This window comes from Pelecanus crispus, chromosome 1 (assembly GCF_030463565.1).
Source record: "Pelecanus crispus isolate bPelCri1 chromosome 1, bPelCri1.pri, whole genome shotgun sequence".
NCBI lineage: Eukaryota > Metazoa > Chordata > Aves > Pelecaniformes > Pelecanidae > Pelecanus > Pelecanus crispus.
In genome coordinates, this window is record NC_134643.1 from 224,618,426 (window position 1) to 224,646,034 (window position 27,609).

Below are 27,609 nucleotides of genomic sequence, written 5' to 3' on the forward strand. Positions count from 1 at the left end.
GACCACCGCATCAGCCCTCAGACAGCTCCAGCATCCTCTTCCCCATTCCTCCCTGGGATTTTTTCCTGACCACCTGTTTTCTGCCTTTTCTCTCTTTCAGGATGGCATCACCAGTCAGGAAGTTGATGGACTATCCCACCTCCCAGGTAGGCATCTCTCTGGCATTGGAGGCATTGCCACCCCAGGTCCCCAAAGGGGAAGACTGAGGCCTCCATGGACAATTAGGGAACACAACTTCTAATGCGGCTTTTCCATCAGGTTGGGGCAGAGACATGTCACTCCTACAGACCCAACCCCTCTTGTCTGTACCAACACTTGCCATCCTTGTCCATGCCATGGACTGGGCCTTGCATCCCACTCCCTCCCCATTTCCTACATCCCTACAGTATCACCACATCTAACCACCCATCCGACATCTCCCCAGATCCTCTCCCAAGCACACTGCTGATTTCCACCCCAACAGCAGCACCTTTGCTCCTTTTCCCATTGCATCAAGATCTCAGCTCCTTGTCCTCACCCCTGGAGACCTCCCCCATCCCCACAGCACCCCATGCTGTGTCCCTGGGGACATCCCCATTGCTCCCCTCCAGCACTGATCCCCATCGAGATGTTTGCAGAAGGTCATGGCAATGTTCCTGGCATCTGCAGGTGGCATGGCCAATAGCAGGGAAGGAAGAGGAAAGGATAGGAAAAAACAACTGGAGTTAAGGTAAAGCTTGGATGGTGATGAACACCAAGAGAAAAGAGTGGGAGAGAATTATTTTTATTTTTCTGGTGCATAAATCTTCCTCCTGCTTTGACACCTCTGTCCTTAATTAAGGACAAAAGAAAAAGTCTATTAATAGAAAGCAAGCAAGAAATCATAGCAGGTGACTTGCTTTATTTGACTGGATTAAATGTGGGATTACAGGAGTATTTAGAAATGTCCATAATGGCTCCATCAAATTCTTCCCTGTTGCTGCTTGTTTTCTGGGAATAGGAGGGATTTGCAGCGGGTCATTCAGATTAAGAATCCAGCGGAGTAATTTGATCAGGGCCGGAGGAAAGGGAAAAGAAAACAAAACACAATGATGGCCCTGCTATGGTCAGTTTAGAAACAGTTCTGTGTGTTTTCCTTGTTAAATGCAATTCTTGCAGCTGCAGTAACAAAAATCCCGGGTGTGATGAAGTGCGCGTGCTCTGCAGGATCTCTGGCGGCTCCTTGCAGGTGGGGAATAGGACGTGGGGAAGAGAAAGAGAAATGAAGGGAGAGAGGGAAGAAGGTGATGGTATAGGGACTCTATAGGGGCAATGTAAAGCTGATCTGAGCAGATGGCTTCCTGCCACCTAAAACTTCCACGTTGTGAAATCCCATTAAGTGCAGAGTTTAATAAAGTTCTGGATATCAAGAAGCAGCAGCTATTTAAAGCCTTGATCACCTGCCAAACGCGGCTTTATGAGCCATATTTCCTGTCCCAAATCACTTCTCTCTTCTCCCATCTCCTGGCCATGCCTCTCCTCTGGCCTCGTTTGTAAAATGAAGTGTGCACTGACAGTGCTGCTGTAGCTGGTCACTAGTCCAAGGAGTTCCCATGCAGGGGTGTCTGGGGTTCAATTAACAAAATTATAAGGAGGACTCCTGGAGCCCACGTAGGGCAAACCCTCTGGATGAGCCCTTGCCCTCTATAAAGGCTTTATTTCTTTCATCCCAGAAGGGTACAGCATCATGTTGCTACAGAGGGTGCCCGACACCATGCTGGGAATATGAGCTTTCTGATAAACTGTGTTTCAAGTGGGGAGAAGAGAGCCCGGAGCAATTAAAGACATGAGGAGCACCAAGTAATCAATCATCATTTGTTGATCTAGACAAATTATTTTTTAAAAAACATATGCATTCAGCATATGGCTCATCATCCCATTTCTGAATGAAAATAATGCAAAGGAAACTTTCAATAATTCATCTTTGCCTAGAAATATCTTGAAAAACTGGCCTCCAAACCAAACCGGAAGTGTGAGTTTTCTGTTGGGGAGTTTCAGCAGTGCTGGGTTGGTCAGATGGTGGTTTTTTCCCTTCTTCTTTATATCTTTTATGTGTCCTACAGGGAGAAAAAATGAAAAATCTGGCCCTAAACCCATGCAAATGCTGGGAAAATCAAGTCCTTCTCCCTACACTGTATGGACCATACATTAACCGTGACTAAAGTAAGGCTGTGGAATAGTTCCAGAGACAGGGGAAAACTTGAAGTTTAATCTCCATGATTTCACCTTGCTTGAAGAGCTCTATATAAATTCCAGGTGTCTGTCTTCTGGGATGTTATATTTAGCTTTTTGCTCCTCAAAGAGCTTGCACAATTCATTCAGGTATTTCTGATGGACTTGATCAACCTCTTCCTCAGAAGGTCTGTGCTTCCTCTGCACTGGAATTGGCTTCCCAACTGGAAAACAAGCACAGGCATTAGGAGGAGCCAGTGTCAGGTCCCTCTGGACACTTTGCACTTAGAATCACAGAATCATTTAGGTTGGAAAAGACCTTTAAGATCATCCAGTCCAACCAGTAACCTACACTACCAAGTCCACCACTAAACCAATTAAGGGGAGAGGAATAATTTCATCTTTCCTGGCTTGGTGGCTGGATTATTTTTTAATGAAAGTAAAACTAGGAATCATTAAGGTTGGAAAGGACCTCTAAGATCATCAGTCCAACCATCAACCCAACACCACCATGTCTACTAAACCATGTCCCAAAGTGCCATGTCTACACGTTTTTTGAACCCCTCCAGGGATGGGGACTCCACCACCTCTCTGGGGAGCCTGTTCCAATGCTTGACTACCCTTTCCATGAAGAAATTTTTCCTAGTATCCAATCTAAACCTCCCCTGGCACAGCTTCAGCCCATTTCCTCTTGCCCTTTTTAGCACAGATCTGGGGTCCACCTCTCCAAGGATGCAGTGGACAGATTGAAATGACCAGCCATGTCCTGGGGTTTGGGAGGCAGCACAGCCAAGGAGGTAGGGAGATGAAGGTTCAGATTCTGGCCTTCTAAGTCACATCTCTCCTTGCCTCAGTTTCCCCATCTGCAAAATTGGTTAATGCCAAGGACCATCTGTGTAGCTCTTTTAAGTAGAAAGTACTGCATCCCAATATAGTCCCTACAGCTGCTCCTAACATCTCAGATGTGCTGCAGATAAAAAAAAAAAAATCCTAATATTTGGGTTGGGCTTTCCAAGCTGTTCCCACATGGCCCTGGGAATCTGATTTGCAAATGGGCAAACTGAGGCACGGGGGAGCCCAAGGCTATCTAAATACACTAGCGATTGGGGTGCTTCCACTTTGCTCAGATCAAAACCTCAGTGAAATATCTGATTTTTATTAGGAACCAAGTACCCACTTATCTTTAGAAAATCATGCTTTTTTCAAAGGCAAATCTAAATAATTTGATTCCCAGTGGTAGAAGCAGCCCCTTGTCATCTCCCAGCGCCACCAGCAGCAGGACCAAGTGCCTGCAGGGGAGAGGGAAGTCCATGAGATACCTCTCTTGCTCTGGTCTCTTACTCAAATTGTGTTTGTCAAGTGACAGAGCATTTCATCATCATGTAACGCTGCTCCTCATCAGACTAATGAAGAGCCCTTGTGATACTGCACAGCTCATAAAACCATTGAGACAATCCAAACAGGTTGTAAAACAATTAGAAGTAATTGCTGGCTGTCAAACCTAATCAGTGGGTCAAGCTCTGACCTTTCCAAACAACCTCTTTAATTAGGCTAATTCACAGAGCATCAGTCACGCCGCTGAGCCAAGCATGGAGTTGTTGAAACCAGGTGAAACTTCTTCAAAACCAAAGACTTTCTTGAAATTTGGACTCCCATGGGCATGATCTCAGGTCGAAACAGTGTGACTTGTTCATGTGAAAATAGGTTGGTTTTTGTGGCTGTCTGCACGGGACACTGAGCAAACCCACAAACCGTGTAGGTGTTGTCCTACTTGCGTTTGTGAAATTTGCTCTAACACAACGTTTTTGCAGTGGTTCGTACCACCGGGTTGCACTGGGGTTGGGGTTGGCTGCATCCCACAGGGGTGATGGGGTGGCCACGTTTGCTCTGGGGCTTTCTCAGCACAGCCCAGATGACCTGGGCTCTGCCATAAGACCAAGCCAGGGTCCCAAACCAGTGTGACTTGTGAGAAGTTGGGGATGCTCCTTTGCCAGCACGTTTCTAGCCCACCACCCATCTCTGACATGATGCTCCAGCCCAGCAGGAACATGACACAACCCAGGGACTGTCCCTGGTCCCTGCTTTGGCCAGGCTGACTGTGGCTGGCATTGTGCTGGCATGCTGAAGGACTTACCCACAGTGCAGATGGGCCGCCGGTAGGGTATCAGCCCGAAGCTGTACTGGAAGATGCCTCGTGCATGGAAGAGGGGAAGGGAGATGCCCATGACCTTCTGGAGCCGCTGCTGGAGCTGCCGTAGCCAGGAGCCCTTGGGGTTTCTCACCTGCTCGAAGAGGTCATTCTCCCCAAAGGAAAAGATGGGGACCAGTGGGGTGCTGCAGGGAGCCAAACCCAACATAGGGACATGATTAGCAAAGCCTACCCCAAAACACCTTCCAAAATCAGCAGGAACACCCCATTAAACAGCCACAGACCAGAGCGTCCCTCCCCAAGTACCCCTTGACCCCATCCCCTGCATCACCCATGCTCAATGGCCAGGCGGACGAATCCCTTCCTGTTCTTCAGCAGCAAGGTGTAGGATCCCGGCCGGGCATCCAGAGCCTCCTGCGCCCCGCCAACGATAATGGCCAGCACGTTCCCACCCTCCGGCTTCTGCAGCACGTAGGATGCGCTCTCCTTGTCAGAGGAGACAAGGCCTGGGGAGCAGAGAGGAAGAGAAAATGAGCATCTGTAAAACCCACATGACTGCGGTTTACGCGGTACCTTTTTTCCCCATTTTCCAGCTCCAGAGGGGTGCTAGACACTTTATTTTCACAGTTTTCCTATACTTTGGCAATCTCAGTCCAGCTCCTCTGAAAGGTGCTGGATTCATGCATAGCTCTGCTGTGTGAACACTCAATTATCCCTTTGCTGTCTGGCCCAGAAGTGAGAAATGGGAAAAAAAATCAGGAAAAAAGTCAACTCAGAACTATCTGCACTTAAGCCCTAGGGAAAATCTGTTTCAGTTTGTTGTCAAATGAAACCATGTCCAACCCTGAATCATTCCAGAGACAGTGAAACCTTTCCTTTAGGTCAAAACACGCACGAATTTCAGTGGATGCTGCTAATTTAAAGCGGAATTTAATGCAGAATTTGGTCCCTTGTTGTTATTTACTTACAAAAGTTAGAAACCTTTAATTCAGAAATGACAAAGCAACATTGTTCCGATTTTTTTTAAAAAAATCCTTGTTTCAGGGGCTGAAATAATTTGCAAATTAAAACCTCTTTGTCAAATGGATTCAATCAAACTGAAAATGGGCTATGCACCAAACTGCCACATTATAGCAATTAAACCTTCTTTCACCTGGGTCATAACTCTCTCATATCTCACTGTTATGATTCCTTGTTCTCCATGTAAATATTTTTTCAGCAGCAGGAGCCAGGGTTTACGTGGAAAACAAGATGATGAATGCCCTGGGGTATCTCAGGTGGAGCTGGATGCCTATGTTTCATCTATTGAATCCTGCCAACGGCATGAGCCCATTTGGCTGCAATAGCAGCCACTCCCCAAGCCCAGCGGTGAGAGATAGAGGTCATCTCCTGCCAGTCTCCAAAAATCTCTCCAGACTCCCTTTTTCCCTCTCTCCATTTATTTTTTACCTATTCCTTTTCATTCCTTCTTCCTCTCCTGCCACGTTGTTTTGCAACAGCATGAGCTGCTATTTGCATCCCCTCTCCCTGGCTGCTGCTTCCCTGCAAGCAGCAGCAGCAGCTTTGGAAAAATAGGTTTTCTCCTTCTTTCTGTGGCAACCACAATTTCAAGCCTGAATATTATTTGCATGGAAAGAAAGAAATACAGGACCCCCCTGTCCTGCTGGTCTCAGCATTTCTGCTCACATTCTGCTCTGCATTTTGCTGTTACACAGTGCCTGGCACAGCAATGCCCTGAGCTCAGAGGTGATCTATGAAGTTGAACAACAGAGTTAAGAGCTAAGAGGGCAATTTTTAACTTCAGAGAAGCTTTGGGTGCCATCTCCGGTAGCTGTGTCCATGCATGGGATCAGATCAGCCACAGATGGGGACAAACAGACCCTTGACTCCTCTTCCCAAGCCTCCCTGGTGTTTTCACTCTCTGCTCCCCCAAAAAGCATCCGACTCACCCACCCATTCCACTGCTTGCCCTGTGCTGCTGCCTTGCTTACCTCCGCTCATCAGGTAGTCCCTGAGGAAGGGGATGCGAAACCACAGGGAGAGCATCATCAGGTGTGGGGTGATGCCTGGGAAGAGTGTGGAAAAGCCCGATGCCTCTGTGCAGAAATTGAGAAAGGCTCCTGCTGCCAGGACCCCGTGGGGATGAAATCCCATCAGGTAGTTCTGGTGAGGGTCCAGCTCTGCCGTCTTCACCAGCTGGACAGAAGGATGGAGCCGAAAATGAGGCCATGAGTTAGTGTTGTCACCTTGCGGGGACAGAGTATGGGCTATGGAAAGCAGATAGGGGATTCCTGGAAGGGGGTCCCTAGCACCCACCGGGCCTTCTGTTGGAAAAGGCCAACTGGAACTACTCAATCATTTTTCACTGAGATGTATTTCATTGCCTGTAATTCCATCACCTTCCACCTATTGGCCCAAAATGCCATTTCCAATGGCACAGTTCCTCAGTTGCCTTGAGCTGGCCTAGGTGCTGTTGGGAACCTACTTTGTTTAAAATGCCCTCTAAATACACTTTCTAATATGGGGAAAAAAAGCTAAAAAGTAAAAAAAGGGTGATTATTTCCACCCCCCTCCACCCCACAACCAGAACAGCAAAGGGAGTGCAGAATCATCCTGGTAACAATCCATGTAAAGCTGCTACCTGGCGCAGGGACGTGTCCCTGCTCAACAACACGGTGTGGACCCAAGGTTTGTCCTGTCCTGAAGTACGTGTCAGGTGATTCAAGGATGCTTTCATACATGGTAAGGTGAGACCCAGTGCCCAGACATCTAACAGGGAATAAGCTGATGGTTTCCTTTCCATCAGAGAAAGCCTGCAAGAACCCAGCCGCTTGTACCTGTGTTGTGCCAGGTAATCCATGAGTTGACCAAGGTTGCTGCAGTTTTACCAGGGGGAGGGAATGGGGAATGTCCATGCTTCTAGAGATGGACAGCATGGATTGCAGATACAGTGCAGCACATGGCCGGTCCTTGAGGGTTGGCTAAGCAGCCAGCTGAAACATTTGGCCAATCTGAAAGTGGCTTTGGAGCCTGGTTAGATGCTACATGGAAGAATGGGCCACAGCAGAAGAGCGGACAATTAAAGGGAGGTAAAGCACAACCAGGATTTGGACTCTGTGGGTTACACTTAGAATCACAGAATTACAGAATCGTTTAGGTTGGAAAAGACCTTTAAGATCATCCAGTCCAACAATTAACCTAACACTACCAAGTCCACCACTAAACCAGTTAAGGGGAGAGTAGCAATTTCGTGTTTCCTGGCTTGGTGGCTGGATTATTTTTTAATGAAAGTAAAAACTAGGAATCATTAAGATTGGAAAGGACCTCTAAGATCATCAGTCCAACCATCAACCCAACACCACCATGCCTACTAAACCATGTCCCAAAGTGCCACGTCTGCCCATTTTTTGAACCCCTCCAGGGATGGTGACTCCACCACCTCTCTGGGCAGCCTGGTCCAATGCTTAACTACCCTTTCCGTGAAGAAATTTTTCCTGATATCCAATCTAAACCTCCCCTAACTCAGCCTGAGGCCATTTCCTCTTGTCCTATCGCTAACTACTTGGGAGAAGAACTTGCTATGGACTACCCAAAGGAGAGGGGCTGGTGTGACAAACCCACCGTCCAGCTCTGTCACCGAGAAGACCCTGCCATGCCAACATCAGCCAGCACAAGCATAACCCAGGCAGAAGCAGTCAAAACCGAATGCTGGTGCCTCTGCACCCTTTCTGTGGGTGCCAAGGATGCTCACAGCACCAGGGAAGGAGGAACCTTTCCGAGGTTAGCCATCACAGGGCCACCATGAATTTCCAAACAGCTCAAAGGCACCTGTGCTCAAGAAGAACCAAAGCCCTGTGCGTTTTAGCGTGTCACCCCTCCGAGTACCCCGGTCCCATCTGCACTTGGGGAGCAGCTAATGGTGCATGTGTTTTCCTAGAAGCAGCCAGAACCGCAGGTTAATCACGAGGGTGTATTTTACTTTCTTACATTGCGGCTAATTTCCCATCTGTCCTAAGGCACTGTTGACTGTACACATGTGCCCATTCAAGCGCCTGCTCCTAATGAGGGGAACGGACAAACAAGAGTCTCACGGCCGCCCGGGTGCAGAGGTGCCTAGGCAGGAAGAGGGGCAGATGGCTGAATTACTAAGTGCACAGGGCCCCTGCCACCATTTGCTCATTTTTGAGTAATTTAAGGTTGCATCAATGCTGCATTCATCTTCGGCTTCCAAACAGCCTTTCATCTCTGTGTGATTTATAAGCGGGAAGGCGAGATGCTCAGGTGTCTTGGAAACCACTAAATCTCTGGCTGTGCGTGCACGGGGTGGCAAGAAGGGAAGGGTGACAGCAGGCTCAACCCCTGGCTGCACCCCAAGCTCACATCACCCTCCTTGCTAATGAAGAGCTGAACTCGGGGTATCCACTGAGCTGTGCAAACTGCTTCAACAGGAGAGTTCACCTGTGCTAAGACACCTCACAGACCCTCCCTAGGATACATCCAGCTGCTGCCTTGGTTCTCACCCCAATGAAAGGGGAGGGAAGACAGGAGAGGAAAGAATGAAGAATAGGTCCTGTAGCGATAGGACAAGGAGTAATTGTTTTAAACTAAAAGAGGGGGGATTCAGACTAGATCTAAGGAAGAAATGTTTTATACTGAGGGTGGTGAAGCACTGGCACAGGTTGTCCAGAGAGGTGGTAGATGCCCCATCCCTGGTAACATTCCAGGTTGGGTTGGACGGGGCTCTGAGCAACCTGATCTAGCTGAAGATGTCCCTGCTCATGGCAGGGGGTTGGTCTAGATGACCTTTAAAGGTCCCTTCCAACCCAAACCCTCCTGTGATTCTATGATTCTGTGATAAGAACTGAGGGAAGAGAAGAAGGAGGTTATGTCCCCTTACAAAGGACTGGACACCCACCGACCAGCAATCTTCCCAGCTCTATTTCTGGATGATCTGCTGATCTTGTTTTCTCTTGATACTTTCCTTTGAGAGCCCCTTGTGATTCATTTTATTTGTTGTAGTGCACACCTATTTTCAGCCACTGCATTTCTCATCTTGCTCTGCATTATCATATTGTTTTCTGGGCCTTTTTTTTTTTTTTGCCTTTTTTTTAAGGCTAATTCTGGCCACAGACAAAGCCAAGTGCAACCCCAGTGTTTTACAGTGCCCCTGAATAGCACATCTGCCACTGATCAATGTTTCCTTATCTCCCTAGTGGCCTCAATGCCACTAAAGTCTCAAGTCCTACCAACCATTGTTGGTTCTGGATTGGGCCTTTTAAACCACACACAAGTTTTGGAGCTTGGTCATGATCTATGTATCTAATTCTACGCATCCAGCTGACAGGAACCTCATGAAGTTCAACAAGGAGAAGTACAAAGACCTGCACCTGGGGAGGATCAACCCCATGCACCAATACATGCTGGGGGCCACCCAGCTTGGCAGAAAAGACCCTGGGGGTCCTGGAGCCAGCAATGGGACCTCACAGCAAAGAAGGCAAATGGTATCCAGGCCTGCATTAAGTTTGTTGGAGGTGGAGGGAGGTCATCATTCCCTTCTACTCAGCACTGGTGAGGCCACACCTGGAGACTGTCCAGTCTTGGGCTCCTCAGTACAAGAGAGACATGGACATACTGGAGAGAGTCCAGCAAAGGGCCACAAAGATGATAAAGGGAATTCAGCATCTCTGCTATGAGGAAAGGCTGAGAGAGATGAGACAGTTCAGCCTGGAGAAGAGAAGGCTCGGGGGGGATCTCATCAATGTATACGATGACATCTCCATCCCTCCACCTGAAGGGAGGGTGCAAAGAAGATGGAGCCAGGGTCTTTTCAGTGGTGCCCAGTGCCAGGACCAGAGGCAGCGGGCACAAACTGAAACAAAGGAGGTGTCATCTGAATATCAGGAAACACTTTTTCCCTGAGAGGGTGACTGAGCACTGGCACAGGTTGTCCAGAGAGGTTGTGGAGTCACCATTCTTGGAGATATTAAAAAACCATCTAAGCACAGTCCTGGGCAACTGGCTCTGGGTGGCCCTGCTTGAGCACAGGGGGTTGGATCAGATGACCTCCAGAGGTCCCTTCCAACCTCAACCAGTCTGTGATTCTGTGATTTTTGAATCCCTGCGCTAAGCCATGGGTAGCTAGAGGGTCTGGTCACTCGAGTTGGTGGATCTGGTTAATGTTTCTGCAAGACCTGTCCCCTGCAGTAGCACTGATGACATCTCAGTGACTTAGTTGAATTATTTGCCTCTCCCAGCTTTGTAAACTGGACTCCTTCCAGGGCATAAGCAAAGGAAGGGAGAGAAGGTCCCCATTTTGTCACACTGTCTGCCTACATTTGGATGATTTGGCCAGAACTTACAGAGAAACCAAAGAGCTTGTACAAGACTGAGAAGGAAATCTGTAGCAGAGAAGAGACTTGGGCAAAGTCTCTTAAGTCATTGGTCAGGCCTCTGGACTCTAAACCACCCTTCTCCTCCTGGAAACTCTTTAAGGCAGAAACCTGATCCTCCCATCTGGATTGTTCCCACTGTTTATTCGTTTATTTCCTTTCCTCCTGCCAGAGATCAATCTCTGTTCCCAAACTGCCAGGGAAGTTAATACCTGACACAGCACAGCCCAGCTCTCCCCTGCACTCCTGCCCCAAAGTGCTTAATGGGGCTGGGGTTGAGGTGCAGAGGGGTGGGACTCTCCTCCCTTCTGGCTTGCCCGCGTTGTCATTCCACACCCACCGGATGGCATTTGTTGCTCTGGTCTTTCTGGGTGAGTTGAACCTTTAATAATTGTCAAAGGACTTAAGGGTCCAGCCAAGCCGGTCTGTGCATAAACATCTAAGTGAGACAAGTGCTTGTGTCATGGTTTATCCTTATTTTAACTCTGTCCCAACCAAAACCAGGACAGCTTGACTCGAAGTTTTCTTGGTAAGACCAGTTTCTCATCTCAGAGGTATCTGAGGGATGACAAATTACTGTGCATGACCAGTGGTCTGAAGGTAAGGAGCTGTTATCAGCTCAGGGCTGTGGTCTCCAAACTGAGCCATGGGTTTGCTGGCTTCCCCAAGCTCCCCCTCAGCATGGTCGGGATGCTGGCTTGTTTCTTGGCTGCTGACAGTGGTAATGACCCCTTGGCAAAGGTGTTATGAGTCCTTCCAGATCCCAGATGTGGGGTCATCTTGGCCTTCCCAACAAATGAACTTAAATTTGTGTTTTGAAGGATGAGGTTTACTTTATGCTTCTCCTTCATGGGGAAATATTTTGATAGCTACAGTTGTTTAGTGCTCACAGTGATTACTCAGTAGCAGAACCTCCCTATGGTTACTCAGTAGCAGAACCCCCCCTAGTAATACTCTGTCTACTCAAATGTGGGTCCACAACATGGGTGAAACCCTGCCCCAGTTCCCCCAGTTCTCACAGAGAGGTGGTGAGACCTGCTGCATGTGCTGTCAGCTGTGTTAGGGAAATGCATGCTCAGACTTTCAGGAGCTCTGCTAAGAGCCCACGTACTGGCGAAGATCCCAAGCAAATTAATCCAAATTAATTTTAAACTGGATTAGTTAATCCCTATTAACATCCCAAGTAGATGCTCTTAGCTGGAATGAAAGTGGTCTTCGTCTGGTATTTGTTTTGTTTCGTTTTTTTTAAATTCATTTTGGAGTGGAATTAAGCTAATTAGAATTAGGGCTTCTGAGTGACTATCAGCACAGGAGTTCAGAACCGGTTTAACAAGGCTGCTTTAATTCACCCCTTGAGATGTGGCTGGGGTTTTCTGGTTGTCCCCTATGGACTGGACTGCCCTGCCCCAAAGCACAGGATGAGAGAGGGCGGGTGATTCCCATGTGAAGTGGGTGCACTGATGCTTGAGGAAAGTCCCAAGGGCTGGAGGTCTGGGTGCTCCAGCATGCCTGGGAGATGATTCCCAGGCCTCCAGCCAGCATTTTTTGCAAGGTTGGAGGGATTAAAAAGTCATTAAGTGAGAAATTAAATCAAGTCAAGTTGAGATGAGTATGGGCAATGCACGGTGCTTGGCCCTGCCGGGGGTCATGTAGTCAGGGAGAGTGTTGAGATGCCATGACATCGCATCCTTAGGCATAGATGAACACGTGGTGAGAGATAGGGAGTAGCATAGCATCACCCCCACAGCCATTCACAGAGCAGAGGAGGATGTGGTCAGGAAAGCTGGTCAGCAAGCTTGTGGCTTCTTCATTTAGTCTCCCAAATTGAATTGCTATTGTATTTATATCTTTCTCTGGCCCCAAACTCCATTTCCAAGGATGTTATGTTCATTAATCAACTCTTAAGTAGGATAAACCTCCTTTCAACTTTGTCCTAAGCAAATTCTCAGGTTACTGGGCACCTCCAAAGAACATCTCTTGCAGGACGAAACATACAGCCAGATTCTCTATGAGATGAAATCCAGTAGAGAAATCCAGAAACCCAGCCAGATCCAAAGAAGGAGAAATTGTGCCAAGGCAAAGAGAAGCAGGTAGCCCACCCAGGGGTGTCTAGGTGGGAGACCAAAGGAAGGGCAAATATCTAGTACTGCCAGCAGCTGATGAGGAAGATGGGGTTTAGGTCACAGCAATGGTGAGAGTCTCAGAGAAACAGTTGGATAAAGAGGGCTTTGGGCACTGGGTTTTTCTCCAGGCGCCACAATGCCAGGTGAGAGATGTGTTTGCAGCAAGAATCAGGGAGTCTGACCAGCCAGGTGGGTTTAAATTGAGTTAGGACGGGACTTCATTACCCTCATTCCCAAAGCTGGATAAGGATGGCAGCTCCAAAATGCTGAAGTCCTCCCTTGCTCTTGTGTGATGCTGCTTTTGGGATCTTGTAGGTCCTCCCTAATACAGTGGCTTAGCATGTTACTTGGTAGTGCAGATGGTGGGATGCAGTCCTCCAGTGGACCTGACCTCCAGCAGTGGCCTCTCTCTTACTTAATGTCACCTGAGGGCAGAGGAGAGAGGGCCAAGACATGGAACAGAGAAGTTCCTCAGAAAAGGAGAGAGAGATGGCTTTGAGCCATTTGGCCATGTCTTGCTTTTGCCCTAATAATCCCTCTTCTCTCCTCCAGCCAACAAAAGGAAGCAAAATGAACAGCCAAGACTGCTGGAAGTCAGAAATTATATTTAACATCATGGGCCATGACACAAAATCCCCAGTTACAAATAATACCACTTTTCTATGAAAAGAAAGAAAACATTCCTGGCAGGGCTTGGTTGATGTGAACTTGAGCTCTTCCCTCTCTGCAATGCCTTGTACTTCCCCAGAACCGCAACACAATCAAATAACCCCCGTCATGGTTTATGCAATTATGAGGATGAATGAGCTATGGGATGGGACCATCCCAAATCACAGGTCCTAGGTGTCAACTAGGTCCATTCTCCGAGAGCTCATTTTACTTGTGCTAACGAAAACCCAATAATGCCAGCAAGTCCCCAAGATCAACGACAGAGGTTGGGACGCTACCAGTTGCTATAGATAATAAGGTCCAACTGTCACTTAGATAACCCCAAGGCTGGTAAGAAGTATCCTGTGGCTCTTTATGAGGGGAAAACAGTGCAGTGAAGACCACAAGGACCTTCTCCACACAGCAAGCATTTTTCAGGCTGCCTTCAATAAAGCTGGTAAGATGGTGCCTGCTGGGGTTGCTCTGAATGATGACAGCACCTGAAGACAAAATTTGTCCCTCTAAGACCTTAATTATAGCTTCCTGATGCTAGATTTAATTCATAACCCAGGTTGTGTGATCTAAAGGTGAAATGTCTTGTCTAAGTCAAGCACCCAGCCCCAATTTATAGTCAGCAAGAGAGATGGTGACTTCTGTGTGAGGACCACACTAGAGATGGCTCTTGTCAAGCTTATGCCTTCCCCAGTTCACCTCAGTCCTCACCTTCTGCATATCCATGGTGCTCCTCAGACGAGGTTACCAAAGCACCTTGTCTGTATGAGGGAGGTTGGTGACAGCAGCCTTACAGGGGCAGGAGGGGATGGGGAGAAGAAGCAGTGAAGATGTGCATTCACTTGGCCATGTGATGGACACATCTGATTTTCCTGTAATGCTGGGTGTATCCTTCATAATAAAGATGCCATGCTGATAAACGATGGGGAAGGGACTGTGCGAATGGAGATAAGGGTTTGGGCAGACACCTGGCAGCAGCAGCCAGATTATTGACTGCTTTTTGAACACAGCATACGTAGAGCAGTCCACGGTATCCAAAATCTCTCTGGAGGCAACATCAACTGGATGTCTGTTCAAATGTAGTCTGCCCCAAACAGATTAATTTTGCACCTTTTGGTATATTTTCCACAATTTTAAGACCCAGCTGAGCAGGCCTATCATGAGGGTGTATAAAAAAGAAGGTCTAGAACACAGTTAAAATACAGGGGGATGAAGCAGCAATAACTTTCCTGGGCAATGCACTGGACACGCCGCCCCCCCCCCCCTTGGATTCGCAGTGCTTTTTTTTTATCCCCCTTTTAAAATCACCCAAACTCATTCAGGTCCTGCCTGACCCTATAGCTCCCAACCCCCCAGCTAAAATACAGTTAGCTCCAAGGGGAATAAATGGAGCAGCAAAGCAGTACTTGTGCAAGGGTGGTATCGGCAGAGGGTGCTCCTTGCATGCACAGCGGAGGCACGTCTCGGAGCCTGCACGCTCCCACTTGCCAGACGCTCGCTACAGCAAAGTGCAAATTCACGCTGCCCAGATCCCCAGAAAACAGATGCTTATCCCAACCTCTCTTTGCTTCCTCGGCTGCAAACATGTCCAGGGATCCCTTAAAGGCAGCATTTAAAGCTACTTCCTAAAATAAAATAGCAGGCAGCTCTTCTTTCCTCCAGGCACTGATGCTTGGCCATGCTAGGTTTGCTGCTGGGATCTGGGAGGATTAGGAGCCACATTTAATCTTCCCAGAATTGCTAATCCTCCTGGGTTGAATGAACTCAACCTACACACAAATACGGCCCGGGGTGTGGGTTGTATACCCATCCATCTCCACAAATCCCACTCCCCTGGTGTCCCTGTTCTGGCTGGGGCTTTGGGCAACTGAGAGGTCCATGGGAGCATCCACCTGCGTGTGCTCAGACCAAAAGCTCAGCTCAGCTCCTCGGGAGAGCAGCATACAGGATGGCAAAAGCAATATTTACGATGCTTAACTTCCACACTGCTAGGAACAAATCAGCCCATGCTCAGAGGTATGAAATGAAATACCTTCCGTGCAAGGAAGCAAACACATTTGGGGTTTTTAGATGGGGAAAAAAGCTGGTAGATGGGGGATATAACAGAGTATAAAACCAGGAGTGGCATGGGTAGGTGGGACAGGATTTGCTTGGGCTAACCAGGGAGTTTTCAGGGAGACAAGCAGGGAGCAGGGAAGTCTTCACACTGTGTGGTTCACCTGGGGAGCTCCTTGCTGCGGGATGTTGGGGATGCCAGGCGTTTTTCTGTGCTCTTGTAGTGGCCAATGGTAGCAGATGCATTCAGCAAGGGCTGTTAAATCCTATATTCTGGCTTAGAAAGTCCTTGAGCAAACAAAGTGTGGAAGACTGAGAAAATGTTTTAAGGAAATAATAGTACGTCATTGCTTGGTTATAATACCCTTTTTATTATATTTTTGTTTTCCTCTGTCCTTTTGCAGAGCACCCTCTGACTTCTCCCAGACCAGTGGGGAGAAAGGCTCCACCAAACCCTCCCTGCCTTCACCCAGTGAGCTGCAGCCAAATCCACATGCTCCCTCTACTGGTCTTACTGGTCCTCCTGCCAGGTCATCCCTGCCTGGCAGCGGCACCCAGGGAGGGAAGGACAGATGGACAATGCGGTGTGGTGTTCAGGAGGGGGTTTGCAGGGCCTTACAAAGGGAGAGGAGAAAAGGTGTCTCTGGGCTGAGCAGGCAGATAAGTTTTAGCAGAGAGGTTGGTACAACACTGCCCAAGCGGCAGCTTACGGCCACAAATAATTTATAGAACATATATTGCACATAATCATTAAGGACACATAAATAGCTCATGGCAATTCTGGCATTTTCTAAGGCAACCTTGAGAATAATTTATTGGGAACCCCTTTAGTGTTTCTAATTAAATGTCATAAAATATTACCTGTCCTTTATGGTAAAACTCCCCACGAGCTTTCCTGGAATATGTTCCCATTCCTCCCCAGAAGACTATGATACACCTTTTTGGTGTATCTTTGGCCTTGCTTTGAAGGAGCCCTTAAATCACAAGTTAAGCTCTGAGATTAGCCATAAAATAACTCACTGCAGGTTCTCAGAATCACTTTCTGCCATGCCTTTGAGCAAAGAAACTCAATGGCAGTAGGACACAGGCGAGGTAGACTTATTATCATGGATGGTCCTGGAGAAGCTAAGGGAGATGCAGTTCTCCCAGCTGAGACACGGGAAGTTTGACTAGCGTATACCAGCTTCCAGCATAAAATTAAGTTGTTTTACTTGAATTGTCCACAGCAGTGGAAAGGGGGGGTGACGGTCTGGTTCAACCCAGCACATCTATCTCTACCAGTTGCACCCAGGTCCAGTGAGAGGCAGTCCCAGCTTGCACAGTGCTGTATGCCACTAACCGGACATGGTCACAGATATTGCCCTTTGCTCCTTCACCTTCGCCGACCCACGAGGCGTATGGTGATGAGATGAAAATTGAAATGAGGAGAGGGGAAATCAGGGGAAATGAAAAAGATGCTTTTTTTCCTTGTGCAACATTTGTTTTTGGAGGATCCTGGAGGTGGTGCCTTTACAGGCAGATCTAAGTATATCCATAGTGTTGTAGTCAAGGCAATTTGCCTCCGTGTCATGTGATGTTTCCACTCTGATGAAAAGGAGCAACATTTGCTGCAACACACTGTCTGTGTAACCAGGTTGTGCCTTGGCAAAGTCCCCATTTTACCGCAGCACTAGGGTCAGTACTGTACTGAGTTGTGGCCTGGAAAAGGGGATGATGTGACATCAGAAGATACATTTTAGGCACCTTCATTTTAGGGGCAGATGTGCCTATCTGAGTTGTTATAACACAAGTATGCATAAGATCCACTCAGAAATGATAGGAGAGATCCAAACAGACCTCATCTTCTCATTTTTTGCCCAGCCCTGACTTCTGCCCTAGACAAATCTCCTTCCACACCAATCTTGCAGTCTGCACTCCAGAACCTTGAAAATTTTGGGTGTGTTTTATTGGGGATGTGTGGGGTTTTTCTCTCTGACAAACTAAAGAGAGAAACCTCATTTTTGCTGTTGAAGAGTAGGGCTGGGATTTGAAAGAGCTGGCTCTTATTTCTGGTTGAGCAGCAAACCTGATGGGTGACCTTGGGCATGTCATCTCTGGTCCTCTCTTTGCTCCAGCTCCCCCTAATCCTTATCCCAGGCCCTGCTCTATACAGGATGGACTCTCAACCTGGGCTCTTGTTTTTCCTTTGGGCTGATGAGTCCTTTGGCTGCTTGGGCTCCCCACTTCATTTCACCTGAACTGCAGCACCCAGCTCCCAGCTACAGGCTGTCTCTAACCATGAGCCACAGCTGTCCACGTCCCATCTGAGTTCCCTCAACAGGCAATGTTTCATTATCTTACAAATTCCCATAGCTTGGTTTACTGTAGAAACTCAATCCCTTGCATGGCCCATGAACTCTTCCACTGCATCGCTCAGATTTGTACCGACTTGTGATGGCTCTGAGGCAGGACTTCATGCTGGTCCATGCATTCGTGCCATGCCAAAGGGATACCAGATAAAAAGTAAGGACAAAGGCCTGCCACATGCATTAAAGTAAATCTGGAAATGTCACAGAAGTCCCTCTCAGGGGAACAGCAACTCTGTGAGACTGCCCAGTGCACACCCAGCTTTACCCATCCAGCCTCTTCCCCAGCAGAAGGGGATGCTGACCTTGCAGGGCTCCAGGACCTCTTAGATTTTGGTCAAAACTTGGCCCTGTGTCCACTGGGTAACATGAAGAGCAGGAGTGTCACAATATAGACAAGGAAAACAGGAAAGGGGAGATTTCCCTAGCTGCTGGAATACAGCAAGGTTAACGATTAAAGGATGCGGTTGTAAAAATGGTGGTCTACATTTTTACGGGGTCTTGTAGTAATCTGGGAGCTGGGAAGACAATCCTTCAACGTTGACCTCCAAGCACCCCATGCCACAATTGCTGGCCCCAGACCTGCCTCCAAACACCATGGATAAAGGTGGTCCCTGAATCTCCTAAGGGTTGATGGGATCAGTGGCACTTACCGTGATGGGGAAATAGTCCCTCATGTACCTCCAGACGACGCTGTTCCGGAGGGCGTGGATCCGCCTCCCACCCTTGCTGGGTTTTTCCCTGTCTATGAACCACCATGCAGTGTAGAGAGCACTGATCAGCCAAAAACGTGTGAAGAAGAGGGCGATGAAGACAGCTACGCAGCACTGTGCTGAGAAAAAAGCCAGGCAGTGAGTTGGCAGTTCAGTTAGGTGGGAGCTGGGAGAGGAGTGATTCACCTGAAGGGGCTCGGTCTGTTTGGACCTGGGATGGACCCCAAGCCTTCACTGGGCTTGCTGCTGAATTATTTTATCAGTGTGAAGGCACCTTTGGTGCAAAGCAGTGGTTTCTTTCCTGTCTGCCCCAGAAACCCGGAGAGCAACCAACCACCATCCTTGTAGCAACCACCTATTTCTCCAAAGGCCATTGTGTCCCCCTCTTCCCACAAGACCCTCACTGTATCCAGAGGGTCCTTGTGGATCAGATCTCTACCTCTTTTCTGTCTGGCTTTTCTCTGGAGTCGGTCTGACCTCTGCAACAATAATGCCCATGTTTTACCCCAAAACTCCTCTTAATACCCCCTGATGACACCTGGCATTTTGCAACAGCAGCAAAGCAGGGCACTATGCCCAGTCTGTACAGTCCCCAATAGCTTTGTCCTGAGCTATTGATTCCCCATTTTAACTGTGTCTTGGATTTTTAATTTTTTATCTTCCCATATGTAAGATCTTACTCTTTATTGAGTTTTTTCTTATTGATCTTGGAATTTTGCCTCCACTTCTTGGATTCACTGTCAACTCTAATCCTGGCCTCTAAAGGATTTTCAGTCCTTTCAACTTGGTGTCATCACAGATTTTAAAAGAATGCTCTATTTCATTCCCTAAGACATTAATGACTTGGGATTTTCCCAAGTCATTAAAGACTTTTCTGAGCAGCTTCCAGTCAGTGCTCAGCTTTGCCCTCTACCTCCCACATCCCTCATGCCCTGTGTTTTGGCACAGGAACAAGAGAAGAAAAGTCTGTGTGCAAACAAGCATCACTTGATACATCAAATCCCACCCAAGCCCAACACTGTCTGTCTGCAGAGATTGGGAAGTGTTGATGGCCACCAAGCTGCCACCTGGTAAAGCAGATGCCCTAAAAAGTGCCTGGGAAGAGCTGTGTGCTCCCCATTTGTCCCTCTGGAAGCCTTGATGTTGTCTGGGAAGGAAGAGAGTGAGCTAAAAAAACCCCTTTCATCCAAGCTCTTTGTCTTCCCCAGCTCATAGGTTACATCACACGTGATGGGTTATATATTTTGTTCTTCTCTGGGTCTTCATCACAGGTCATCATCCAGAGCTGAAAGACTTAAGGGTGGAGATGTCCTGTTCAGCTTCAGCTTCAGCTGTGAGATAGATGCATCCATGTCCTCATCCTCTGAGACCTGGTTTTTCATCTTTGGGAGTCACCTGGCCTCTGCCCTCTCCTGCTCATCTCAGCTAAAGTGTATCAGAGAAGAGGTATACGACACTCTCATTTAAGACCTCCTTGTACCTTCTGTTTGTTTTACTTAAGGATAAATAAGTAGGTCTGGTTTGTAGTCTTTTTTGTGTGTGTGTGTGTGATAAGTCACCCTGATCTCAGAGCTTTGCATATAAAAACAAATCCCTGCCCCTTTTTAAAACACTGGCATGATGGTACTGATAATTCCTATGGGGGAAAAAAAACCCAAACAATAATCTAGCAGGATCCTAAATCTCCTCAAAGCTGAAATGGGATCTTATGTCCTCATATAGGTAGAGACACTGTGGCAGGCCCCTGGGTAGGCACTAATACAGTGCATGGGGAAATGCTGCAGGTCTCCACAAAGCAACAGGTCTAACCTGCAATGTTTCCTCCAGGTCAAAACAAACCACTGCTCATACCTGGCGCCACTCCTTTCAAACGCCACAGACACAGTCTTTATAACTCTTGAGGAAAATAGCATACAGCATGAAACGAAGCTCCAGGGTCCACATGACACACAAACATTGCTTGAGGAACAATGCGGAGGTTGCAATTTCACTGCACCTGGGGGCCAGGTCATCAGGCCTGCTGCAGAACTGTGCAATGCCTGATTCTCTTTTTATCATACTGTGCAAAGCTCAAAGTACATTTTGCAAAATGAAGGCGTTGTTCTGGTCCAAATCCATGCACTTATCATCCAAGTGAGGCTTATCTTGCAATTATATAATAATTTCTCCCTTGATTCATTTGCAATTCAATTTTTTTTTTTTTTTGCAGGGCAGAATTTGCACACAGTGACCTTCACTCAATTTTAGGATTTTTTTTTTTTTTCTGTGCTTATAAAATCTTACGGTGGCCTTGTTGCTGTGGGAAAGGATCCCATTCCTGTCCCAGAATGGAGTCTCAGTCTGAAAGTTGCCTGTGGATGGGACCAAAAAGGCAGGAAAGTTCCAGAAAATGTACAGTTAAATCCTACTGTCTGCATTCAAACCAATCCCAGCCTTAGGCAGACACATGAATACTTATGGGTTGCATTTTGGCGAGACGGGAGCACTCTGTACCGCTGCCTGGTATGCGAGGGGGAGTCACCGTAGCTGTTTGGATCAAGGGAGATTGCTGTCCCCCTTCCAACTTTCTTACAGACGTCTGTGTGTCACGTCCTCAAACTCTTCAATGAAAACACAGCAGAGGCAGTGTGATCCCATCGGTTAGACACTGAGACTCTCCAGACCACCAGTGACAAGATATTTGCCACAGAGCCGTATGGCTGCTTTCTGAAAGCCATGCAAGGTCCCCAGGCTGGGTCCACCACCAGCCCCACTGCCCAGGACTTCATGCTCTTCAGCCTAGCTCCAGGGTCCCATCACTGGTACCGACCCAGCCTCTTTTAGGTTGCACAGGTGACTCCTCACATCTCAGAGTCCCCTTGTTCTCCAAGCCGCTGAAAAATAACATCCCACCCCAGAAAGGGACAAATCGTGCATCCATTTGAGCTAAGGGCTAGAGGGAAGGACTGTGCACCAGGAGCCAAGATCTATTTCTATTCCTGCAAATGCTGAGTCTTTCCTGAATCCACAGTGGTGGGGAACACATGCTCCCCTTCCTCCACAGGTCATCTCCCAGAGGCAGAGCAGCAAGGACAACAGAAAGCCACCTCCTTGCCCCTTCTGCTTCTTTTCTTCAGGACAGGCCAGAAGGGAAGGGTGGCAAACAGGAATATTTGCTTGTTGTGAGGCTGTTCCCCATAATCATTGCTTTCTTCCCTTGAGGGGAATCCCAAGAGGAAAATGAGGAATGACAAGGTTTTCTTGCCTGTCCCTCCCTGGACTGGGCACCACTTCAGAGCTGCCCAGATGAGAGCCATATTTCCCCCAGCATCTGCTTTCCTACAAATAACTGTCTTTTTCTGCACTACCTACCAGGCAAACACTTTAAAGGATATCACAAACATGGCATTAGGCTCTTGGCCAGGGAACCTCAGCAGATATCTCCCCCCTGGGGCCAAACTCCAGCCTATGCACAACCTGCTGTGCCCACAAACAACCCGCAAAGGGCTGTCGGGTCTCAGAAGTGCCGCTCGAAGAGATGGAAGTCTGTGTCATGATGGCGATGGGGGGAAACCTGCAAGTCCCTGGTTCATTAGAAACCCATCTTTGAACCCCATCAACTGTCAGGGCTCTGCAGAGCCAGACAAGCTCTCCAGCTTAGACTCATAGAATGTTTGGGTTGGAAGGGACCTTAAAGACCTTCTAGTTCCAACCCCCAGCATGGTCAAACTCTCCATGGGAGCAAGCTCTGTTGAGGATGGGGACTGCAGACACATCAGGCACACAAATGGCAATGAGACATGATTATAACATGGCTCTGCCTCACTGCATTTACAGTATTATTTAAGGGAAAGGAGGGGAGAATTACCTTTAGTATTCAGCCATAGCATCACTACAATATCTACCTTCCACCTTTCTGCCCCCATAACTCCCTTGATTCCCAGACTCAGGCTGCAATCTCTTGAGCCATGGTTGCACACTCAGGAGGAACAGGCAGGTTTGGGGGTGCAGTTGCAAAGAGACGTGATCCTCATCTCCTTTTTCTGCAGGTCTGGACTCTTGCAAGGTAGCCCAACTGCACATGCTAAATTGCTATAAAATGGCTTAAGCCCTTACACAGAGCCCTTTCAGGGCAGACATCACCATGGGCTGCAAGAGGAGGTCTAAGGGCATCATGTATGTCTATGCAATCACATCAGTTCGGTCTTCTGAAAATGGCCAGACAATCCTAGGCTGGGCTGAGATTACCTGCTGCACCATCTACTCTGCCATGGAAAGTGAAGAGAGACCCCTTCAAACTAAAACCAAAACCAAAGTGCCCTTGACCAGACAGAAAGCTCCATACAGACCCTAAACCTTACACTTTCTGTTCAGGCCAGATGCTGGGAGGTTTGTCTGTGGTTGTCCATGGTGAGGTGTGGCTCTGGGTGAAGCAGTCATAGGACGTTCCTGGACTACAAGGCCACCAAGGTCTGCACCCAGCCTGTCAACCACGGGTCCTCCTGAAGCAGCTCTTCATGATCCAGGACCCAGCACCTCACATCTCCATGGCCATACGGGACTCAGCAAAGAGAACACACATGCACGTGGATGTGATGACTTTCTTGGATCCCCTCATAAACCAAGTGGTTTCCTGGGCTGGGCTCCCTCAAAGAAGCTCAGAGCAAACACAAAGTGTTTCGAGGTGGGTATCTTGTGTTATGTAGTTTTGTTGTGAGCTGCAAGTCCCTCCATGGATGAAAAAAATGGACATATCACAGACAACACACATGTATATGCCACGGGCTCCAAGTGAGCCACAGGCTAGAAGCACGTGGATGGCTTTTCTGGCCAAGTCAAAACAGGGACCATGTCCCACCAAAGTGCTGCTGGGCTCAGAATTGTTGCTAACCCAGCATTTGCTCATTCAACATGAAACAGGAAAATCAGCAACCTTTGGAAAGAGATTTTTTGGCATCGCAGCAGCCCTGGAGTGAACCAGGCTCATATTGTAGTTGTCAGGAGGGTTTGCAAGATGCACGTTGCTGAGGTCCCCATTGCCAGCCTAGAGTCCCTGACAATGACAGCCTGCACAGATGCTGTACCCCTCGGCACTGCCAAGCCTGGCAGCCCGGCCAGCCTGTCCCAGGCTGTGGACTACGCTCAGCTCTCAAGGGGGCCTGACTCACGCTGGTACAGCATGCCCTTTGAGCCAACCCTGCTGATTGAAAGGGTTCAAAGGCTGCAGATCCAGGTGCCGTACACTGGATCTGCAGAGGTGGCATGCACAGGTCTCCTGCCCCTTCACAGGGTTTGTTTGCGTGAGTTCAGCCCTACACTAATGCTTCTGCATAGTGTGTCTGGATGGATGCCTGTGCCCAAGTCCATGGAGACTGGATGTAAGAGAGGCAGCGGGAAGCGGTGCAGCAGGTTTGGGCACCAGCCTGCTGATTCAGTGCCCTGCAGAAGCCTGGCTCCAATGCATTAGGAGGGGACACTGGTCCGTACCGGGATCCTGCAGTGGGGAGGCAATGGGGTCCCCCACTCCATGGCCTGCATCCCATCCTTGCACTGTGTATTCTCCTTCCAGCATCTGTCAGCATCTGAAGCAAATGGCACCTTTTGTCCCGGTGCCCTTGTCAGGAGCATCCTCAAGAAAACCGGCAGCGCAGGCAATGCCTGCCTGTTGCGAGAGATGTTGCAGCAGAGCTCCCCGCCAGCACCGGGGTCGAGCTGCCGCACTCCTCCAGCACCCCGCGGAGAATGAATGAGCCCCTCGCCTGGTGCTTGGCTTCTCGGCAGATGCATTTGCACAACCATAGCAACAGCTGCCTGCAAGCAGTGCTGCAGTGCGGCGGCTGCTGGGATCTCCAGCCAAAGGGCTGTGCAAATGTCTGGTAGCAGCTGACCGTGTGGTTTTGGGAGCCCTTTTCTGGCAGCAGAAGCACAAGCCTGTCTCAGAGAGAAAGGAGCAGCTGGCAGCCAAATCCAGTCTATGGAAGGTCTGATCTCCGTGCCTGAGGGTTATAACTGAGCGTGGCATGGGGTGTTTGGCAGCTCATGGGATGGAATTAAGGGTATCCCTTAGCATCAAGCTTTCACGGTTGTTAAACTGGGAGCTTTTGGGTGGAAAGCTCCAGGCTTAAAGAAACTTTGTAAAATGAATCAAACAAGCTGGAATCGCTCCACAAGGTTTGGTTATCACCTTTCTCATGCCTTTCTTATAGAATTTCTTAACTGCTTTTGATTTCAGATTGTATCACAAAAAAAAACCCCAAAATCAAAGTAAAACTGTTCCAGGGAAAGCCAGTAATCTCTGGAAGGCCAGCCATGGAGGAGGTGTTGGTTTGGGTCTCATCTTCTTTCAGAGCAAGCTGTATTTCCTTGCAGGAGGCAGAGCCTGCATTTTGAGCGGCTCCATGTTACCCTACAACTGCAGAGGATTCCTCCCTACTGCCCATTTTCTGGCTTTCTGCTGGCTCCAGCAGTCATTTCTATCACCAGAAAGTCAAGTGCCAGCTTGAACCTGATACCAAGAAGGGACGAACCTACAGTGCAAGTTGTTTTGCTGGAAAACACCATTAAAGCTCCATAAGCCCCAGCTGCACCCATGCTGGGAATGGGGATGTGTTGTTGTATCCCTTGTTAACACACATCTCTACTACGTCCCATCCCATCCAGGCACCATGGAAGGAAAACCAGGCACAGGAGAAAGGAGGGAGCTACAGAGCACCCCAAAATGTCTCATCTGGCTGGTTGGGTCCAGGGCTGCCTGGCTTTTGCCAGATCTCCCCTCCCCTCTGCTGTTAACAACACCCATGTCTCCTCCTGCAAGGTGATCTCCTGTGTGCAGAGCAAGGTTGATCACAGCTGGGTTCTCTTCCACACTAGAAGAGCCCAGGGTTTATAACGCAAGTACAAGATAGGACCAAGTGCCCTGCACTCTGCCGTGCCATAACCTGTGCTTTGTGGCAGCTTAGCCAGCTGTGCCACCACTGCCACACCGGGATTTCCCCTTCATCTGGAGAGGGATGTCCTCCAGGTTGTCCCACAGCAACTCAAGGGGTCAAACTGGTTACACCTCTCCAAAGCAACTCATCAGGGCCTGTTCGCTGACCCAGTGGGTGAACAGCGTTGCCCAGTCACGTCCATGATGCTAATTCTCTTCTCTTCCAACAAAGGGCAGCCTCACCCGTCCTGGCTACCAGCAATGGTGCCTGGCCCGTGCCATTGCCCAGACTGTGCCAACATACAGTTTGGCAGCGTGTTACTTAGCATGGGCCAAACCTATGCCAAGAAGCATGCAAACAGCTACACTGTCTGGGCCAGTACAGCCCAGTGCTCCAGTCCAGCAGATACTGGTGCAGAGGTGGCCGTTCAGCCCCAGGTCTGTAGCAGAGTTTGGATGGAGCCATCTCAGAAACTTAATGAGGCTCTGAAGCATAGCCTATACTTTCTTTGTAGGTATTGTTTTGGAGATGCTTCTGTGCCAGGACCCATATATACGCAAATATCTGCTGCCTTTGTGTATTGGGACTAGTCAACAACTATCCTGCCACAATAAAGTAGAAGCTTTACACAGATCCCATCTGAGACAGAGAATTGGCATGACAATGGGAAACTCCAGGATGTCACCTTCCAGCTTGGCTCCTGATGGGCTGTAAATAGCCCCAGACAGTTTGCACTCTCTGATAACTGGCCCCTAGGTCTCCCATCTCCTTATTGCCCAGTGCATCCTATCCAAAACCGCATGTCTCTCATTTCCATCAGCACCTGATGCCCTCCACAAAGTAGCAAGTTTGTCAGGGTCCCAGTTTGCTAATGTGTCCCTTCTCCAACCCACTTGGGTTTTCCTGGAAAAATGCCCTTCTGTGTCATGCAGGGGCATCTGTATAAAGTGAAGTGTCTGTTCCCAGGGTTACAAAGCAGAGCCCCCTCACGCTCTTCCCATCGTACCGTCCCTCAGGCATGGCAATACCATTTCTCATGACTAACACTAGGCAGGGCAGCACCTTAGACCAGGAAAACACTAAACCTAAAGAGCAGGAGAAGCTGAAACCCCACACGAGTTTAGCTGCTGTGTAAGACCCATACATGTTCCCACGAACAGGCACGCAGCCATGTACTTCCCTAGTGCCACTGTGCTCAGATCGGATGGTGAGAAGAAACCAAAAGAAAAAAAAAAAAAGAAAGAAAGAAAGAACTGCTTTAGTGAGACAGAGCTTCCCACACTGCTCCTCATACAACAAGACAAATAAAGACATGCAAGTGCAACGTCTGCTGCTAATCACTTGTCTTAACATGGCCTGGGATTCACTGCAGGCTCCCAGAAGATGCCTTTAATGCCACTTTCCTTTGGTCCCAGACCTTCGGTCCTTCCTTGGGGTCAGGGAGAGAAGGAACTGGGGCAAAAGCTGCTCTGGCTTCTCAGAGAAGGAAAAGGAGATGTCTCTTACCTAGACCTAGGAAGCTGAAGACCCATTGAACCACCGATGCCGTCTGAAGCCTTCTCCGCAGTGGCACGGAGAGCGGAGCAAACTCAACCTTCATCTTGGGTTCTGCATGCGCGTCTTGAAAGGAGAAGGAAGTTCCGTAAGTGGTGAATGCAAAGTGCAAAGTCGCACGTCAATATTTACCCAGTCTTACAGTATAGGGGATTGTGCAATCTACAGTGGCGGTGGTGGCTGCCCGCAGCCACCCTCCCGTATGGGAAGGAGAGGGACACTGCCAGGAGGTGTCACTGACTTTATGCCAACGTGACTCACCACGCGGTTAGATGGTGAGGATTTCATGTTTTTACCACCCAAATCTGGGAAGCAAACTCCCTTCAGGATGCAATCCTGCCTTCAAGTGCCTGTCTCTTTCAAATTTTGCAATATTTAGATGTTCGCAGAGAGGCTGAGGCATTTGTGCATGTAAGCCAGGCTTTATTTTCCCCATTCCCCTACAAACCACCCTGCGCACCCAGGAAGGGGCAAGCAGAAGGGACAAGCACAGACAGATCACTTGTATTTGAAAGTGATATGG

The 27,609-nt window shown here is 48.5% G+C and overlaps 1 protein-coding gene across 1 annotated transcript; it reads right to left on the bottom strand.

Moving 5' to 3' along the window:
- Positions 1 to 2,259: 2,259 nt before the first annotated feature.
- Positions 2,260 to 27,132, bottom strand: MOGAT2 (monoacylglycerol O-acyltransferase 2). The gene is made up of 6 exons (XM_009484513.2): positions 27,039 to 27,132; positions 18,565 to 18,743; positions 6,331 to 6,535; positions 4,671 to 4,845; positions 4,325 to 4,524; positions 2,260 to 2,414 (listed from the first exon to the last, which is right to left on the bottom strand). The coding sequence occupies exons 1-6, from the start codon at positions 27,130 to 27,132 to the stop codon at positions 2,260 to 2,262; spliced, it is 1,008 nt and encodes a 335-aa protein (XP_009482788.2).
- Between the last annotated feature and the right edge of the window lie 477 nt (positions 27,133 to 27,609).

What these genes read in the sequence shown, in the direction of transcription:
- MOGAT2 (XM_009484513.2), bottom strand. Translation starts at nt 27,132, where the DNA reads ATGAAGGTTGAGTTTGCTCCGCTCTCCGTGCCACTGCGGAGAAGGCTT. An exon ending in CTTCAGCTTCCTAGGTCTAG is followed by an intron (nt 18,744 to 27,038) that starts GTAAGAGACATC and finishes CTTTTTTCTCAG; the next exon opens with CACAGTGCTGCGTAGCTGTC. An exon ending in GGGACTATTTCCCCATCACG is followed by an intron (nt 6,536 to 18,564) that starts GTAAGTGCCACT and finishes CCTTCTGTCCAG; the next exon opens with CTGGTGAAGACGGCAGAGCT.